The sequence below is a fragment of the Ornithodoros turicata genome, chromosome 4 (genome assembly GCF_037126465.1).
Source record: "Ornithodoros turicata isolate Travis chromosome 4, ASM3712646v1, whole genome shotgun sequence".
NCBI classification, from domain to species: Eukaryota; Metazoa; Arthropoda; class Arachnida; order Ixodida; family Argasidae; genus Ornithodoros; species Ornithodoros turicata.
Genome location: NC_088204.1, coordinates 21596705 through 21617448, shown reverse-complemented (window position 1 = coordinate 21617448; position 20744 = coordinate 21596705). Strand labels below are relative to the sequence as shown.

Sequence of the window (20744 nt, the reverse complement as noted above, 5' to 3'; positions counted from 1 at the left end):
TATATTTCTGTTTTGTGAAGTAAAATTTTCAGCTGTGTTTGAGACTTCGTGTTTGTGTCTGTCCCTTCGTGTTCCCTAGTCTCGGGGTTTTTTACATTATGCATCATCTTCACCAGCTCGCTTGCTTCCTAGCCATTTTTTCATTGACTAGAGAGTTTTAATTTACGAGGGAAGCTCTTGAACCTTGCAAATTTCTGAAGTGGATTAAAGTTGTCGGTCATCTGGCGACTAACTATTGCCACGCCAAAGATGAGCGCCTGACCCCCAGGTATGACGTAGGGCAATCATCTTAAACTTCTCCAGCGTTCTCCACGCACCAACCAAGAAAAACAACCTGACGAACAGTACCGTAGCCAACGACAGCAACGGTCGTCTGCTAGTCCCGAACGCGCCGGGCAGGCGGTCCACACCGAAATCAATGCCCGTAGCCCAAGTTTTTTGGATAAACATTTGCTCGAACACACGGGGATAGTAATTCATTCGTGAGTAGAGCACACGCCCGTCACAATCCGCGGAGGAAGCTGTTGCACGCTGTACGCTGTACACTCTAAGAAAAAAAGGAGTACTTTTACTCCTCTTGGGGAGTAATTGCATTGCCACAAAAAATAGTCCCTTTCGGGAGTAAATGAATGTCTCAGAGTGAAGACCGCATTTCACGCGCTATTGTAAGAGTCCCAGGTACATAATTGGTGCGCATGCATCAAAATACTTTGAAGCAAACCGTCAACCGTGATATATCGAGTGATATAAAATCTTGCGCCATACTAAGGCACAATTTGCGCAGTAAGATGCACTAACTGTTTCTTACTCTGTGTGGCTGGAAAATTGCTACGTTGTCTGAGTTACACAGCCTTATGTCGTTCAAATTGACCAAGGGCACATATTTACGTAGACTGTCGCATTCAGGAGACCATTCGCGAAGCTTAGTGACAATTTGCAGTCCTGGGGAGTAAATGTCGGGACTAAATGTTGGGTTAGGGGACTAAAATGGGGAGTAATTGCAGACTAGGGGAGTAGAAGCTGCAATTATTCCACGTTTTACTCATTTTTTTCTTAGAGTGTACCATAAGCGAAGGTGATGATGAGTCTTTCCTCATTGCGGATCGCGGTCTGCTTAGCAGCCTTTTGGGCCATGTAGGGAGCGCCAACGTGGCAGGTAAACGAGAAGAAGAGGACAATGAACATAAACAGTTAATATGCCCGGTACTCCATACGACCCCCTTGTCGAAACCTACCGCGCCCCTTCTCGGCTTCCACCCAACCACCGAGTAGATCATCCTGGAAACGAAACGCCTTCTACTAACTTGGGAGAAAGCCACACAATTAAGAGATAACCAGAGCCAGTAACCCTATATCACCCAACTCGAATAACCTTTCCGGGACTGTGCGACAAACTGGTGGCGCCGCGATGCGGCCTCCGGAGTCCTAGGTCTGCACGAGAGGCTCGTCATCACAAAGTCCAACCGGCTGAAGGGGCATATGTGGAACCTTGCGAAGAACTCCTATAATCCATATACAGTAGGCCGTACGCTGTGGAAGACCATGGCGGTACCAGCAGCTACACATGCAAATGATGCCATCATATACAACCCTCAAACTCTAAAGATACTGGACAGACACCAGTACGAATTGGGGCGATGGCTGCTGGGGGGCAATTGCGCGACGGCTAACTTGGCAGTGACTGGTGAAATGGGATGGTCCACGTACCTGGAACGGGACGCCCGAGCGAAACTAACCTACCTCGGACGGCTTGTACACCTCCCAGACCAATGTTATGCAAGGAGGATCTATCGTTATATAAGGTATCGAGGCTTAAAAACTAACTGGGTCCGAAGAGTTTCAACCCTGGACAGAACATACAGCGAAGGGACCACACGACACGTGGCAAAGTCGGAAAGGGAGTGGGCCCGAACAGTCCGAAAAGAGATAGCAGCTAAGGAGGAACACCGCTGGAAGGAGGCAATGTCAAAAAAGAGGAGCCTAGAGACGTACGCGGCCTACACGCAAACACCAGCACCTGTAGCAGAGTATAGAGGAGACAGAGACAGCGCCCTTCTATTTCAGGCCAGAACAGGGTGTCTCCTCACTCAAAAAAGAACCCATGAGCTCTTTGAAGACGGAGACCCCTATTGCTTGCTCTGCGGGAAGGAAGATGAAGATCTGGACCACATCCTGTTTAGATGCGAAGCGCTTAGGGACCTCACCTCCCGAGAGGAACTTGTAAAGCACGAGGAGAATAGGAAGGTGGTCCTGGGCTTCGAGGACTCCCCACCAGAAGGCGCACGCAGACGGACCGGAACCGAGCGGCCGTGCGAACGGCGGGCTCTCCCACCCAGCGAAAGCACCAAGCGCCACCTACGAGAATGGGAGCGAAGAACACAGGCAGCGAAGGACAACCTGCCTGCAGTGGTGTAGTCGGTATAGTTATGGTGTAGTGTAGTTGACTTTACGGCGACAGCCAAGTTACTCCTGAGGCGCTTGATACAAGCGCCCACCCTGTCTTAAAAGGGTTTAGGTACTGGAACTAACTAACTAACTAACTAAGGTACCTTGCGTGATAGCCACCGGGTAGCCAGCTTTGTTTACATGTGAAGTGCGGGTATCTTTTTTTGCCACAGCATCGCTAACTGTGCCAGCACCTAAAAGAACTCTTCATTAGGGACCAGATGCTTAATTTCTCGTGATTTCTACGCTTCCAATACCACCACGTCACTAGACTCGCAGCGAATAGCGTTTGCGACGCGCGTTCGGCCATTGCACGAGGTGTGCACAACATGAGCGAATATATATTCTATTTCTTTTGTTCCAGTTTCAATGAAACTGAATGAGGACCTGCAAAATGATCAATGATTTACAGTTGCCACTTTCGTGACGGTGAAACGCCGCTGGATACTGTATCACCGTCAAATGCACCGACCAAACGGCAACCTATTTCGAGATAATGATTGAGGTGTTTCATCGCCAGTGCCCAGAGCCGATATTGCTCTCGGTATGACGAGTCTCACAGTGAGAACAGAAGTTCTACGTTGTCCAAAAGGTTTAGTATTTACTCACCGACCATTTCACAGCTGTCGTCCCGCAAGCTTACGGCGGTAGCCGAGGTAAAAACTCATATACTTTCTTCTTTGAGGATCTCTTTAGAGTTATTGTATCTGAAGATACTGGAAAAACTGCAGTACAAGTTCAGGCAATAAGTTGTGACCCCACGTGTTTATTTGTATGGATAAAACGGACGCACGATGTAAATTTCAGTGACGAAGCTATGTGTGCAAAGACGACGAAAGGAATACAAGACTCAGTCAAAAACATGATATTACAAATGGCTGGAGTCAGAGGAATACACGTATATAACCTTCGCTAGCAAGCCATTTTGTGAGGAGTCAAATAACCATCCTCTCGACGTATCACTTATACAGGTGTTTTGACCGGGCAGACGCGACTCACGCGAGTGGCTGTTCTCCTTCCGTACTGTTAGATGCATTATAAATACGGTGGTTACTTCTGTGCAGTTTGTCTCCATTCTCTTCGTTCGCGCCCCAGAAAGGTTCCACATTATTTGCACTTCGAAAATTAGCCCTTCTAGTTACGGAGGTTGCCACGCAAGCTACGGTTCCACTTGAGAATGCATAGAACGGGCGGCGTGGTATCACGTCGGATACGTCCAAGACCGCCACTGGCGGCGCTGTCGCGACGGAGCAGCGCGCCCCCTGTAGGTGTCGCCCAGATTCCGAAACCGGAACCCATAACTAAAAGGACAAGACATGAAGCCCATGGCTAAGCCGCTAAGCTGGCTAAGCTAAGCCGGCAGCCAAGTCAAGCATATCGGAATCAACATGAATCCTCTGAGGGAATCCGAGAACCAGCGATATCTTTTTCCTTTTCTAGACATTTCTCTTTTGTCTAGTGTCCTGCCCTGTTTCAAAAGGGATGAAGCGACCCTGAACCTGAACATGAACCCTCTTGGAAGCACATTGATTCGTCTTCTTATGAACTTCGTATCGAGTATCCGAGTGTCGAGATCGTGGGTCCAGCTGAATAATATCGGGCGGGCGGGCTATACAAAAGGGGACAACGAAACAATGGAAAAGTTCGACTATCATCCACTACTGTTCGTGGGGCAGGCAGCATGGGAGATGTCTTGTTCGTTTATACTTCGTTGTTGTAGAGCGCTATGTTGCTGTCGACCACTGCGACAGCAAACGTAGCGGCACGTGATGACTGACTATGACTAGAGCGCAGCAGACCCCTGGATAATGCAGCATAAGTGCGAGTAAGCTGGTGGATAAACTCCATAGTTGAAGAAACCTGAGCTTGTGCACTAGAAAGAACGACAAACACACACGGGGAGCTCCGCGTCTGTATCTGTCTGTCTGTCTGTCTGTTCTCCTTAGTGGCCGAAGTTCAGGCTGCTTCAAAAATGGAAGACCCTTGGAAGTTTGACCCAATGTCTCGATCTGGACATGTCTTTTCGTCATGTTGGCGCCGGGAAGCGACTATGGCCATGAGCGGTGTAAAGATGTCAACAGATGGTGAGAGGACAGAGGAAGGAGGAGTGGGGGACAGGTGGGTTAGTATGCGTCCTGAGCCGACTTCAGGGGGAACTGTGCCGGCGTTCGTCTGGAAAGACTGGAAAACCCAGGGAAAGCCTCAGACAGCAGAGCCTATCTGAGACCTTGGCTACCACCAATGAGCGAGATGCCAAATCTCGACATGTGACACGATTGCAGGGTGAACATAATTAAGGACGATTGTAATTCCTTCCAGATAAATGGCATACACACAGGCAAGCTGGTGGACAAGACCCATGATTGCGAAGCCTGAGCTGGGGCACAACAGCAGAAGGATGTAATGTGACACACTATATCCCGTTGTTGTGCTCGGAGAGCTCGGGCTTCATCCCAATAGATAATTCCTTCCCCTCCCTTTGTTTCTCTCTTCTCTCGAAGCATGCACTGCTGAAGTTTAGGCCTTCGTGGCACGGTAACGCCCATGGAAAGCAAATTCGGAATTGGGATGATGCAATGTTTGCGATTATTCTCTCACACGCAGATGAACGCTCTGAGAGTACGATACAACAGGAAGCCTTGGAACTCCTGAGATCTCTCTTTGGCCCACAGTTTCCACAGGCTGCTTCAAATTCATCATTGGAAGATCTGGCTGGTGTCCTGGGCTACCGATTCCGCGTGTTTCCAATAGCGAAGGTGCTCATACGTCCAGTACCATCGTATCAGGCCAACGCCATGCTGCTGGTGAGGGCTCATGTGCATTACCAATAGGGCCCGGAATATTAGGCAATTGCCTAAAAATGTGCCCTAAATGTGACATTTTCAGGGTTGCTTTGCCTTATTGACTCTATTGAATTGTAGCCTTTTTGAACATTTTTAGATGCCACAATGGCCCTTTTTTTACAACTACAAGGGAGTGTGCACCTTTCAGGCTCGTGCACCTTGCACCTTTTGTTCCTTTTTTTTCCGTTTGATTTCCTTCAGTAGTTTGGTTTGCCAGAAGCGGTTCATGTATATTTGATCCAAATATTTGGCCTCTCTTGGCCTTTCGGGAGTTCTGAGGGTGGAAAACTAAAAGTAGTACTTAGTATTGCGTGGTTCTAGGCCGCCTTAGCATTAGTACACAAGTAGTCAAAGCACGTATGGTACCGTTGCCTTTTTTCCTGGATAGAGCATTCTCAGGGTTCTTCGTTTTCGGGTTACACACGATTTTTGCGATAATTTCCCCCCAAACAAATTTTCAAGAATTGGGGTAAAACCCAACCGGAAATCCTTGTGGTCCTTCAACTTGTCGTTCTAGGTGACCCGTCGGGAAAAGGGAATCATAATATCAGCAAAGGGAGTTATTTGTGACAACCTGTTTGTCCTTTTTTTATGTTCCCTTCCTGCAGGAGTCACGGACGAGCTTTTGTGGACCTCGAGCGAGTGTTTGAATACCACGGTCATTCACTGCCACAATTCCGAGCGGAAACGTAAAGATTCTTGTCTCGCGTCCCAGTGTCACAGCAGTGGCTTGTTTCACATGCCTTTCGTTTCACCCAAAAATTCCCCGGTGACATATGAAACAGAGATCATAGCGCACGATTTCTCCCAGAATTCTTGTGTGTACATAGCACCCGATTTTTCCCTCCCAAATTTGAAAAACCATAAAACCAAAAATGAAGAACCCTAACCATTCTGAAACACCAACAAGAATGTTCCAGATTGACAGGCCTATTTTGTATTTTATTGCCTATATTGGTGTTTTTGAGGGCCAAATTGCTTGCCTGTTTCCAGCGTTTTGGGTGCCTAAATTTCCGGACCAACAGAACTAATCAAATTGTAACGATAAAGTTCAGGTTTTGTAATTGAAGAATACTACTATACCAGTTCGCAGTCCCAAAAATGTTATGTGGGAGCAGTGGGTCACTCCCCAATTTCTGTGTCGTCGGGATCATTTGTGAGGTCGGAGCGATCGGGCAGTTTCAGTGGTAGACTTTCCTTCCAGCACGGTGTTAACCCCAGGGCTGACACAGTGCTACTCGCCTTTTGATGGGGCCTGTTATTCGCATACTGTAAAATTTTCCAGTGTCGTTAGTATGTGCAAACAATTATTTTTAGCGGGACAGTGCAGCACAGCTTTGGTTCCAGATGGTGTTCACGTTGGCTAAATCCTTTAAATTCTGATTCAGTTCGACTCTCTTGTTCTCAAGATACCTTGTTTGTTGTTCCCTTTAAACATCACACCACTTTCAGTTATCCCTCCCGGACAGGACATTCCCATCTCGAATTTACCGGGCCATAGACAGTACCACAGGATTCACCATTGCTAGCTCCAAAATCATCAGTGACATGCAAGACTTACTTGCACTCTTTGGCATGCCACCCAATCTTGCTGAAAATATCCTTCGCATTGACAGGGGCTTGGCTGAGGTAAGCAGCGATACCTGATCAGAAAGCATTCAGCAAATCCATAGATGTGAATCATTTCACCATGTTTGCATTGTACTACAGTGCACTGCAATAAACTTTATGTGCAACACCTACTGGTGTGTTTCACAAAAATCCCGGAGCTGAATAGTTCAGAAACGACTAACACTATCAAGGAACTTTAAAGCCTGCTTACTTGTGTACGCTCATTCTCAATAAAAATCCGTTACTAACTCTAAATAAATAACTGAACAAATATCCTAATTTTTCAATTTTACTTAGCGTGCTTTCCATGCTTGTGCCATGGCGATCAAGGCCTTCGTGGAAAAATGTTTGAAGAAACCATGTCGACACCTAGTTATTCTTTCGCGTTATTAACAGTTTTAGGTTGGCTTGTTTCCTGTGTAGCAGTGGTGCAGCAACACGCTCTTTGGCATGACAGTCCGGCTCTAAATTGTGAGTAAGTCCTCCTGGTTTACACACGGGGTTGATGGAAGATAAGGAACAGTACGAATGTATTCCTCCTCTACCTGAGTGGTACATAGCGCTCGCGGTGCATTCATCATGACTACGATAAAGGTACCTAGTCTCCGGTGTCTCGGCTACCCAACGACAGCTGCACTGTGTACCCGGGTCGGGTAGAGGAAGAGTAGGTGAAGAAATACGGTGTCTCTTCCAGGTGTTCCTTATCTTCTCCGGTTACTTCCGTGTGCAAACCAGTCTGATGAACTGGGATGAACACTCAATTCAGATCCGGATAGTTGAGCGAAGGAGCACATTTATGCACCTCTCCACGCAAGGAATGTCTAATCCAAAAACCAACCAATTACTAAAAAAAATCAAGTGTGTATGCAGGTTGTTTAATAATTTTTACTGAAGGTCCTGATTGCTGCACCAGGGATACCGAAGCTTTTTCTTCAATATTAATTAATGAGCATATGCAAACGAGGCACTCACTGGTCAGCTCCTGGTAGATAGTCTTGAAGACAGTCGATAGTCTTGGTAGATAGTCGATAGTTTACCAAAGGTTATTCGATGGTGTCAGCTGTTCCAGCTGGGGTATTTTAGTGAAACATCTGGTATACAACTACAGATCTATACCTAGAGCCTGAAGTTTTCGGGTTTCACCCGATTCTCCCCTGAATTTTCACCTCGGATTGAAGTTTCCTCTTTAGTGTGAAACCCAATTTTTACCCGGCAAATTGCCTTCACTGAGATGTCTAGGAATGCACACTAACCTGTTTGTCAGCAAATGCAGTTACATCACCGTTTATACCGAACCAATACAGTTAGTTTGAGTAACTGAGTCAGATTTCTCCCCGAACTTAGCATGCTGGAAGCTTCTCCACCCGAATTAGCATGAATTTAGAGCAGATTTTTATTTACCCGATTTTGCCCCCGGAATTTTGAAATAAATATTTCCTGAAACTTCACGCTCTATATATATACTACAATAAAGTTGTTGTTCAGGCATGGCCTCAAATAATTGTTTCAAAACAGCTGGAATATCCTGCTGATCACTCATTCACTCAATGTGTCAAGTGCACGCTAACACTTGTAGTTCCTTTTGCAGATAATCTCCGATGCCGAGCACGATGCCCTAGACAAAACAGCCTTGACTAAAAGAGGGGTAAAAGTGACTCTGGTGCCTGCTGCATCTCGTTGGGACTGGCATTCGTACCTGGTGCACTTTCAGCCAAACTACAATCCAAAGATGCTCGTCAAAATCGACAGTGTTGCATTCTACACGCAGTTGACTTCTATAACCCCGGCATTCAAATTATACGAGTAAGTGGCGTTTCTGGGTGCACATATCATACGAGAATAGGCAGCAAAAACTATCTAGCAGTTCAGGGTCGTCTTGTAGTAATGTAATCAGTAATTATAATCCGACCCCGTAGCCTTGGTGATTCTGTGAAAGAATCCGAAGCTCCTAGGAATTGGAGCTGATTCTTGAATGAGCAAAGTAGTGAGATGCAAACGTGCTGGTGGTTATGTGAAGCGGACATTTCCTTGATGAACGAGGGAAGGAGGACATGAAGTGGAGAGGCTCCATGTCCGCTTTGTTGTCTTCTTTCCCCGTTCTTTCCTCCGTGAGGTCCTTCTCCCTCTGTTTTCCTGAAACTGAAGGAAATGTTGCGTGCTTCAAATTTGTTTCTTGCTAAAACATTTGTTCAGGTTCTCGCTATATGAAATTTTATTTCAATATTCTAATAATGCAAGAGTGGTTGTGGAACGATGTTTTATGTGAGTGTTATTGACTAATGTGAGCCATATACAATGCCTGTCAACACGTACAGAACACATAGAGCCTGAAATTTTAGGGTTCAGCCCGATTCTTCCCCAAATTTGCACCCCGAACTGAAGGTTGCCCCTTTAGGGTGAAACCCGATTTTTCCCCGGCAAGTTGTCCTCATTGAGGTGTCTGTGGGAATGCATACTAGCTTGTTTCGCAGCAAACGCAGTTACATCACTGTCTGTACCGAACCAGTTCAGTTAGTCTGAATGACTGAGCCCAATTTCTTACCGAATTTAGCGTGCTGGAAGTTTTTCCACACGGATTTGCATGAATTTAGAGCAAGTGTTTATTCACCCGATTTTTACTCCCCCTTCCCGAATTTAGAAAAACATTATTAGGAAAACGTTATTCGTTCCTTCATTAGAAAAACATGTTTCCCGAAAACTTCGGGCTCTACTTGTAATCGTTGACAGTGATTTCCATAATTGAAACTGCCTTAGCGATGGGCAGGAGACAGAACATAACACAAAGTGCTCAACAGCTTGCTCAGGCACCTTCATTATGGAGGTCGTCCATTAGCTAGACTGTATCCACGCCATTTTATCGTTGAAAGTGATATAATTTGTGAATGACATCCGTTTTTTCTTCTTATATAAACCTTTTACTCCCCGAATTTATAAAAAAAATTTTCCCCCAAACTTCAGGCTCTTGGAATACACAATGTCAGTTTCTTGCTTACGGGTGGTACACACCCATATTCCACGTAATTTCCTTGTTTAAAGGACCCACCACAGTGCACACCAGTACTGTGAGGAATGTGGCTGCCTGTTAGACATATTCTTATCACATGTCCCGTACATAAACATTTCACAGCACCATTTCACTATCTTTGACATTGCGTGCCATATCATCCAGCCGTGCTTGGTAATAATTTCCTTCTACCATTTGTAATGTCTATCTTTTCTATCACTACTTGAAGGATGTGTAACCTTGCAATGACCTGCACATGCCATCAATCCATCTTTTATCCATAGATTGTTGTCTGTCTTACTTTTAAGTTGATCATGTTAGTCTTTTATTAGCCATAGTAGTTCATGCACAACGAAAGAGGAACTTGTTAAGCAGACCTGTCAAAATTATAATTTCAGAACTAATTGAATTATGAATACAAAATTGTAAGTGTAACTTAGGTACAATAACAGTTAACTTTGAAATGTAATTGAATTACACAGAGTTAACTTTATTCTTCTTCCCTGAGGAACTTCATGACGTGCTCCTCGTTGACATGCCTAGTAGCACAATTTGTTGCCGGAATGTTGTGGTAATGTTTTACTCAAACGTTGCAGAAACGTGGCTGATGTCCTCTTCAAAATCTGTTGCAGCAACATTGCTGGAAAACATTTCTGCAACATTGTGACAGCACTAAAACCTTGTTTCAACAACACAAACACGATATTGGGGTGACATTTCCGTCATGTTTCCACAATATTGTGACACCGTTATAGCACTATTCTTCAATGCACACACCATATTGAGGCAACATTTGGGTTTTTGCATTTGGCACATGTTTTCGCTACATTATGACAGTGTTACAACTATATTTCTTTAACACAACATTTAGGCGACAGTTATGTAGCATTCCTACAACATTGTAAAGCGTTACAATAATGTTTGTCGAACACGCCCCAGAGCACCGAATGGTATGGCAACATTTCATCAATGTCATACTGCGACGTCGCCCAAACGTCGCTAACTTCGTTTGCAGCATTCATTTGTAACACTCTAGCAATGTGTACACAACATAGCGGCACCGTATGTACGCATTTTTCAATGCATGACAGCATAAGTACTGGGCCCCTCTGCTGCCTGACTGGGGGTGGGGAGACCCATATTGTCATCAGTCAGGAGAGCTACCTATGGAGGTAGACTCTTCTGGGGAAACCGCTTGGGTACCCCACTGCATAAAGCACATACTGAAATACAAACTGTTGGGGTATTTTCATTAAGTGTAGTGGGGTGTAAACCATTCGTAACGTTGACAATGATGCATACTTGCAATTAACCCATGTATCTGTAACGGGTCAAGTATATCCAACAACAATCCTGACACTCCTTCCTGTCAAGTACCATGTTTTTAAACGGGTACTTCGGAACGATCGGTGAAAAAATTGCTGCACATCGTAGTTGGTGCATAACATCTACAGTATACCTGCCATCAACTTTGTTTCTTTCTCCTGTGATGAATTATGCCTCAAAATAAGCGAGCAATCAAACCGAAACAGGTATGTGGGGAGGAACCTCAAACACTTTCTCTTCCGAAGGCCAACGCGCTACGTCACCCTGCATGAAGCGGACAAGTAGTATAGCGCGCCGGTCGTAGCTATTGCGTTAACGTTCCTGGAACAATCCATTCAATCGGAACGTTATGTTACAATGAACTAAGGTTATGGATCAGATCACTCAGACACAGATGGAAAGAAACAACGGTCATCTGCTTCTCTGAGAGTGAAAAAACAGCGCAGGAATGGTATGACTAATGCACAGTGACGTCGGCCGAGCAGAGAAAGGAAGAATTAGTACTTCCATCGACGTTCGGCGGGACCCAGACTTTTTCAAATTTCGAAAGTCGTCGTTATGATTTCACCTTTGTTTTCAAGTGAGATATTTCAGAACTGTGCTCAGTTCGTATAAATGATCGTGGGAATACCGCAAGCTTGAAGTCCATTTGGTTCCGAAGTCCCCCTTTAAGTCAGGCTTGTGCTACATAGGATATTAACTGAGAGGAATGCATGAGACCCCGCTCAAAAAACATGAACACATTACGAATCTGTTGCCAGAAATGTCGTATTTCTTTTCCAAGAAACATTGCTATAATGCTCTCTAATTGTTTTAGAAATGCAACACGAATGTGTCCTCCACATTGTATTTTGTCGGAGAAATATGGGTTTAACACTGTCTCTACGTTGCAAAAACATAAGACAAATGTTGCTATCATATTGCATTTGCATTGAACTAACGTGGCTGTAATGCCGTCTCAGTGTTGCAGAAATACAACGCAAATATTGCCTCCACACTGTATTTGTGTTGCAAAAATATGGCTGTAACACTGTCTCTACGTTGCAGCAATATAACACAAATGTTGCCTCAGTATTGCATTTGTATTGGAGAAATATGGCTGTAATCCTGTCTCAATGTTGCAGCAGCATGACACAGATGTTGCTCAATACTATTGTATTTGTATTGAAAAAATATGGCTGTAATCCAGTCTCAATGTTGCAGCAACGTAACACAAATATTGCTTTAATACAGTAAAACCCGCGTATAACGATATTAACGGTAATCGCAAATTTGATCGTTAACGAGGTACATCGTTAAACAAGGGTTGACCTAAATAGCGCGTCCTCGAAAAGTCGCGCGCCACACTGCATGTAGCAGCAGAAAACGAAAGATGCTAAAGAAGACGCGACATGACACTGGCTTGGGAAAACAGCGACCAGAACTCGTGGAGGGAGCCAGTGAACATATCAGGACGACCGCTGGCAATATTACACGTCACCATTCCCTAAGTCGGCTTCACCTAATGCCTGCTAGCTTTAGGGGAAGCTCGCTTTAGAACACTGTCGCGTGACTCGTGGGTGGAAAGCACGTGCTTTACCTTTTGAATCATCTCGCGATTTTAAGCAGCATTGGCCAAATATGGTGACATAAAAGCGTTACTACCGACCTCTTTCACTGACAGTATTGGAAAATGAATTTTCACTTTGGTTTAATTCTTTTGATACGAATTTCGGATTACATATACTAATTTTTCCCGCTACCCCGTGAAATTCGTATCATCGAGATTCTACTGTATGTTTATCGAGGTTGCGCGCACAGGACAGCATCTGACATCGTTATAGTAAACCCTCGTTATATCGAAGTCGACGGGACCGCAAAAAAAATCGTTATAAGCGGTATTTCGATAAAAGTTGAGACACTTCAAAAACAGTAAATCCAGACCCAGGAAAACGTGAAAATGCAATGTCATCGCGACAATATTTTATTGACGTGCAAAAAACGCAGTCACTTGGGTCTGGTGCGTAGCCCCACCGCCGGCGAGGAGATGTTCGAGTTCCCGCAGGCACGTTGCGCAGCACAGTTCCCGCAGCACAGTTCATTGTCACCGCATTCTACCACATGATTCTACCTTGTTGTGAATCAGACGCAAAATATTCCTTGTTCCGCCGCCGTAGGTATTTCACAGGGTTCTTCTGACTCGTCGTCCGAAGTTCCATCGTCGACCTCCCGACGACTGACGATAATATCCACAATTTAGGCGTCCGTCACAGGACTGACAACAGGAACGTTTGCGTCCGCCCGTGCGAAGGTGTCAAAATCATCTTCCACTTCATGTCCCACAAGATCGTGCGCTCTTCTGTACAGGCTTTCAGATTCCTCATCATCTTGAAATTCAACTACTTCAACTGGCTGAGCCGCAACACGTGCACGACAAAGACCTGCATGCGCGAAGCAATTCGCTATTCGCCAACGACAGATCAGACGAATTGCACGAAGCAGATCGATGCTGTAGCCCTTGTTGCAGTCATATGCTAGCAGCATGCGCTGGAGAAGGCTTTTCCGGTTCAGCCTCCTTGTCATGATGCCCTGGTGCATAGGCTGCAACACGGATGTGGTGTTGGATGGCAGGAACTCCACAGTGATGGCCTTAAGATTTTCGATCTTGCCGTGGCTCGGGCAGTTGTCCACCACAAACAGTACCTTGCGTTGGTTTGCATGAAATTTGCTGTCCAGAAGCCGCACGTAATCCTCGAAGATAGCCGCTGTCATCCAAGCACTTTTGTTACTTCTATTCGCAGTCCTTTGGCAGAGTTGCGCCACGAAAGCAGCGCGGCTTTTCAGCCTTTCCCAGTATCATAACAGCAGTTTGTCGTCCCCGGTAGCATTGGCTCCGAACAGGACCGTAACGCGTTCCTTGCTTGGCGCCTGACGAAGAGCCGTCCGCAGTTGTGTACGTCCGCTTGGGAAGGAGTTTGTAAAAGAATGCAGCTTCGTCAAGATTGTAGAGATCCCTGTGGGGGTACACTTCCAGAAGTTCCGCAAGCCGATTTCGCTGCTACGTATCTACGGTATTTTGGTTCACTGCACCACTTTCACCATTTATCGGTGTGCTCCGCACAGCATGCCGCTTTTTGAAGAGCTCGAGCCAGCCATTGCTGCATTTGAAACCTTTGTGGTGAGTGCGGGTCCGCGCAGTAGGAGGTTCGCAGCCCTGGCGTTCTTCAACCACTCAAGTAGTGCGGCTTCCACCTCGGGATACTTGGAACCTCGGTCACACTTTCTGTTGCTTGAGAAATTCTTCTCGAAGCCATCGAAGACGTCCTGCTTATTCTTCATGATCGTCGACAACGTGGACGCCGGTATGTTGAACTCCTTGGCGATGACAGATTTCGGCTTGTCACCTCTTTCCACAGCGCGGATAAGCGCTACCTTTTGCTCGAGGGTTAAACACTTCCGCGGAGCCATCGTGCATAAAAGACCAACACATGCACCACGCAAGCCACGCAAAAACCATCCATGGGAGAACTGTGAATCATCTCACGTGCTAGGGCCACATGACCTTGTTCAAACTGTCGAGACAACTGAAACTAAACTTAAAATGGTGAGACTTCATATTATTACACACCCATGCGGTACGCAAAAGCGTATCTTTACTCTCCGAACGTGCCCCTGATCGCACACAATATTGCATACCCGTGCTGTGGTCACAGTAATCTTTTCATTACTGAATGGTTAAATATCATAAACACTGTGAAAATAAATCAAGATTTAAAGAGAAGTTGAGTCTCAGATCTCATCGTAATTGCACGTGATTACAAGTTAAGTGGAAAAGTAATTAAGTCACAATTACAAATACATAATATCGAAAGTAATCCTTGAAGTAACTAAATACTGAAAGTGTAATTACTCACAGTAATTGGGTTGCTTGCATTGAATTAGTTTAGAGGTCTGGAAATAAGCATGCATTTTTCATACATGTCCAAGGCTCCAAATGGTGACACAACTCCCTTTACATTACGGGCAGGAAAAAAAGTGGCAACATTTTGGGGTAGGCTGATGTTGACTTTACATTCAGGCACGAAACTCAACTCTACCTGGCTCTGCGGCTGATTTTGTGGCTTGCTCCGGCACTGGCAAATAAAAACTACGAGCCAGCTGCACTGCAGATTTTCTACAATGCATACGTGAGAGACTACGCCGCCCAGCCAGAACGGTTGCACGACTGTGTCTACATCGTCGATCAGGCTATGCCGTACGTCATGACCACCCTCTATGGTAGGATCATGGATGAGCGTCACATGATGCACACTAGCATTCCAATAAATGTGAGTAACAGGCTGGACTGTGAAAGTTTGCATCCTAGATATGTAAATGGGCTCACGTTTTGATGCACAACCACGTTAGTGTCTTTTGCATAACCCATAGGTTCTCAAACTGGGTCCTGCCACGATGTCCGCCGAGCAGAGTGTGAAACCAAAAGTTTTATGAGTTTGGTTCCAATGCAGTACCGAGGCAACGCATGTGTCAGTTAGAACCACGACCTACAAGAATATGACTAGAGCCTGAAGTTTTCGGGAAATATTTTTTTTCTAAATTCGGGGGGGTAAAAATTGGGTAAATAAACATGTACACTAAATTCATGCGAATTCGGGCGAAAAAACTTCCATTACGCTAAAATCTGGGAGAAATAGGGCTCAGTTATTCACACTAACTGTAGCGGTTTGGTACAAACGGTGATGTAACTGAATTTTTGTGCCATACAAGTAAGTTGGTGCATTCCTACAGACATCCCAGAGAGGGCAATTTGCCTGGTAAAAATCGGGTTTCACCCTAAAGAGGCAACCTTCAATTCGGGGTGCAAATTCGGGGAAGAATCGGGTAAAACCCTAAAACTTCAGGCTCTAAATATAACGGCCATGTTATAGGCACCCCTTCCCAGCCCTGCATTTGGAAGCTAGCGGTGGCGCTACTCATCATTCCTCAACTTCTATAAAACTTTGCACTTCAGCTTACCTTAGTATTTCTGCACAAACGATGGATGTCCCACGGGAGTTGTTTTATTGTAAAATTGACTGCCGTCATTCCACGAATTTTCATAGGAGTTGTTGCTGTCATCTGCTACGATAGCCGTACATCCACTTCTGCGCGTTCAAAATTCAAGTTTCATTGTCCAGTCGTGATGTAGACCTCGCGGGCCGATGAGCAGCGCGCCTAGCGGATCGTGCGCACCGGCTCCTCATAGGGGTTGCCGATTATGTCATGGTGGTGTAATTATGTCGGTTCATTGTGTAAAATTTGTACGATGCGGCGGTAGACTGTAAAACATAAAAAAACCACTTGGAGTAGCAATAGGTGCAATAACAACAATGGTAAACCTTATTTTTATTTTCACTGTTGGTTTAGTGGGTGGACATAACAGAGCACTTGTAACAGAAAGAATGCAGACCTGGCTTGACACGAACAGGGCCTTCATGGTTTAGGTAATAGAGCCTGAAGTTTTCGGGAAATATTTTTTTCTAAATTCCGAGGATAAAAATCTGGTAAATTAACCTGCGCTCTAAATTCATGCGAATTCAGGTGGAAAACGTCCCAGTGTTGTAAATTGGGAGAGAAATCTGGCTCAATTATGCTAACTAACTGTACAGGTTTGGAACAAACAGTGATGTAACTGGATTTGCTGCAAACAAGTTAGTGTGTATTCCTACTGATGTCTCATAAACAAAATACAGAAGCCGACACTGAAGATTTTTGTTTAAGTTTAATTTGTACAAGCTTTCGCGTGGAGGTCCACGCTTCCTCAGGTACAAAGTGAAGTGGTGACACACATAAGTATATATAGTATAGACATATACACTGCTGTACAAAGAAAGGGAAGAGGAAAGGAGATATGGTGCCACATGTCTGTGTACAATGAATAGCTGGGCAGACGGATAGGTGACCTCTAACCGTTTAAGAACAGTAAAAGGTGTTGTTGTGAACAAAAAGGCTCGCCAACCCAGTTTCGCGGAAGGGGGGTCAGGAGTATGGGAAACGAGTGGCCCAGAATGGACAAAAGGGAAGGTTACGGATTCCGTAACCTTCCCTTTTGTCCATTCTGGGCCACTCGTTTCCCATACTCCTGACCCCCCTTCCGCGAAACTGGGTTGGCGAGCCTTTTTGTTCACAACAACACCTTTTACTGTTCTTAAACGGTTAGAGGTCACCTATCCGTCTGCCCAGCTATTCATTGTACACAGCCATGTGGCACCATATCTCCTTTCCTCTTCCCTTTCTTTGTACAGCAGTGTATATGTCTATACTATATATACTTATGTGTGTCACCACTTCACTTTGTACCTGAGGAAGCGTGGACCTCCACGCGAAAGCTTGTACAAATTAAACTTAAACAAAAATCTTCAGTGTCGGCTTCTGTATTTTGTTTATGTGATCTACAGGACTTGACTCCCCTCTTCGTATACGCATCTGTTACTGATGTCTCAGTGAAGGCAATCTGCCGGGTAACAATTGGGCTTCACCCTAAAGAGGCAACCTTCAATTCAGGGAAGAATCGAGTTAAACCCTAAAACTTCAGACTCTAGGAATGAAGTAATACGCAAAGTAAGATGTATTAATAAACCAAATTAGACAGTACCCCTACTGACACACACATCAGTACTTTACACACACACACACGACACAGACAACGTACGTCACCTAGAGTGTCGAGTGAGCTTCTTTGTGGAGGCAGCATGTACCGGTAGGCAGTATTCGAGTCCAGAAAACACTTCTTCCATGGTCATTTGCGTTGCTGGGACTGCGACTTGATGAACCCCTTCAGCAGTGTGGGATTCGAGCTAACCAGTTCAGAACTGCAATTTGGGCCATTTGGTGAACAGCTGAATCCTTGATTAGAAGCGTTAAAACCTTGTAAACAGGGACGAACACACAGATGACACCACAGTGCGCAACTTTCAACAGTTTATTGACAGAGAAACAGCTGTACATGAGAAATTGATGTTCTGAGGCTGGAACACATAGAAAGGACAAATGCATACAAAGCCTCAAGTGCCTAAGAAATTAATGATGAAAGGTGGAAGGCACTGCAAAGGTTAGCCAGCTGTAGGACACGAACCCACATCTTCTGGATTACCAGTCCAATCAAACAGCTGTAGCTAAGTGGACAGGTAACTTAACTCCTTTCTGGCCAATGAAATTGAAGCTGTGCTCATGCACTACTCCCCATTTTCCCCAATTAGGAAAGCTTCCTAGATTTCCCTTTCCGTCTGCCACCAGTATCTTGCCTTTATCTCAGTTTTGTTGAAAGTGCACTGGCACTTGCAGTCACGAGCCTGTAAGGCCAAGTTCCTAGAAGTGTTTTTTACCAAATTCTTGTGCTCCATAACATGTGTGTTTACTTGTCTGACCTATGGAGGTCCTTCCACAGGAAAGCAGGATATCATAAACGACTCCCGATGTGCAGTTAACAGCCATCATCATGTTTGATATTGCACCCACTTTCACCCCACTTTCTCCCCACTTTCTCCCCACTTTCCATTTCTGTTAATCTTGAGTGGCAGTGTGTGGCATGATTACGGGCATACCATAAGGTAGTGCGGAAACCCATGTACGTAGGGCATAGGTACTACATGGCTATGACTCAGCTCCTCTTTTGTTAGCGGTTCAGATTTTTGAGGAGCCTACAAAAAGTATTTGTAAACATGTCGTTGCTGTGTCTGGCACACTCAAACCTATTCAAGTGAGCATAAAAGCTATTGCTAATCTCGTGGAAGAAAGACCTGGTTATGACCGAATTAAAAACAGCGGACGCTATCCCAATTTTTAGTCTTTGAAGCATTTGAAGGTCGATGATAGCCAGGACGAGGTCGCTCAACATAGAAGCAATCCTCTAACCAATGCATAAGCTGTTAGGCTACACAAGTACATACCCTTTCACAATGGTCCACTCCACATAATTGTCTGTGGCCTTGTGTGACTTTCCAGTTTCCAAGTTTCAGCTTCTGAAGAAATTAAACGTACGCCCTAGGTGTGCCTAGGTAATTCCTAAGTACGCCCCTAGGTGTCCCACCGATGAAGTATGTCTGCTTGGTATGGCCCATGCTGTGGCTAGCAAGCTTCCTGAACAGGAAAAGCAACGCTTTATGTCAAGTGCTTCAGAGGTGCTCTAACGTCGACCTCAACCCCTTCCTCAAGACATACATGTTTGACCTGCAATTCATTATATAAAGGCAAAGAATTACAGGCTGTTACAAGCAGGTAACATAGGTGGTTTGTGTGTGTTGGCCGAAGGTTCGTCCAATCAGGGAGCCCTGGCTGTTTTGGAGAAAATTTCAAAGCAGTAAAAGGAAGGCCTGCTATAACGGCGAAGAGCGAAGTAAAGAAAATGTGTGAAGGTTGGGGTTCGAGTGGACTGCCTTGAGCCATCTCGAAAAATAATTGTCTCTACTTGAGCAGCTTCTTTACCATGAAGACTCACAAAAGTGGCCTTCCTTTTAGACCAATTATATCTGAGAGGGGAACTTGGCAAAGTACGTACTTGCAAAACTGGTTGTCTACGCTACCAATTGAGGGCACCTTTCTGGTGGGAAATTCGTTAGAGATTGTTGAATTTCTTCAGAAGCTGGAATCGGGTGTCTAGGAAGTTACATCTCTTCACATCGTCAACCTGTACTACAGTCTACCTTTTGACAGGATGTGTGAGGCTGTCTCTAAGGCTGTAGACAATTATGGACCGGTGCGCTTCCAGGACTCTACTGGATGTGGAGTGGGCCAATTTACGTGGGTGGCCAGAGAGCACACGAAGCCCACGTACGTGGACCATTATAAAAACGTATTCGTGCAGACTAACAGCGTGTGCATTGGTTCAAGGATTGCCGCTATGTTGAGCGACCTCGTCCTGGCTGTCATCGACCATGGTGTACAGAAGTCTGTTAAAGAGCAACGATTGGTCGTCGGAAGACCCTTTCATTACTTTATCTGATTTATCTGATTTATCTGACGATTATCTAATCGTTTCAACAGCAGATGTCATATTTAGTTCAGATCAGTTATACTTCGTTTGTTTAAGCAGGAAGTCCCGGAGCTCTGCGGTTCACTGTAGAACAAATCGGCGATGATAAGCGCCAGTTTCTTGACCTTGTGGTAATCTGCAAAGGCCACCACCTTTGGCTGGAGGTATTACCCAGGTCTTGCTTCCACGAGATTATCGATACCAATTTATGCTGAGTTGAATAGGTTGGTGTGTGCCGGATACAACGACGACATTATGACAAATATTCACCGTAGGCTCCTAAAAAACAGGAAGAGCAAGCAAAACAGGAAAAGGAGCCGATTGAGTCATACGCACATAGTGATCATTGCCAACGTACATGGGTTTTCGCACTACTTTACGATTCTGAAGTACGCCCGTAATCATAATGTAAGGGTTGTTTATGGAGGCAATGCAAAGCTAAGCTCTCTGCCACTCAATGGAGAATAGAGGAGAATGTGGGTGCAATTGTCAACGTAAACATGCGGCTGTTAATTGTGCATCGGGA

At 45.2% G+C, this 20744-nt stretch overlaps 1 protein-coding gene across 2 annotated transcripts in view; it reads left to right on the top strand.

Annotated features, from left to right (window-relative positions):
* Window positions 1-20744, top strand: part of LOC135391313 (uncharacterized) — a 63087-nt gene that overhangs the window by 16170 nt on the left and 26173 nt on the right. For both annotated transcript variants that reach the window (XR_010421902.1, XM_064621545.1), the window contains exons 8-11: window positions 5050-5249; window positions 6741-6917; window positions 8488-8702; window positions 15287-15536. Coding sequence is in view for 1 of the 2 variants with exons in the window: in XM_064621545.1 (XP_064477615.1) it covers window positions 5050-5249; window positions 6741-6917; window positions 8488-8702; window positions 15287-15536 (842 nt within the window). In the remaining variant the exon portion in view is untranslated. The remainder of the gene's footprint in view (window positions 1-5049; window positions 5250-6740; window positions 6918-8487; window positions 8703-15286; window positions 15537-20744) is intronic.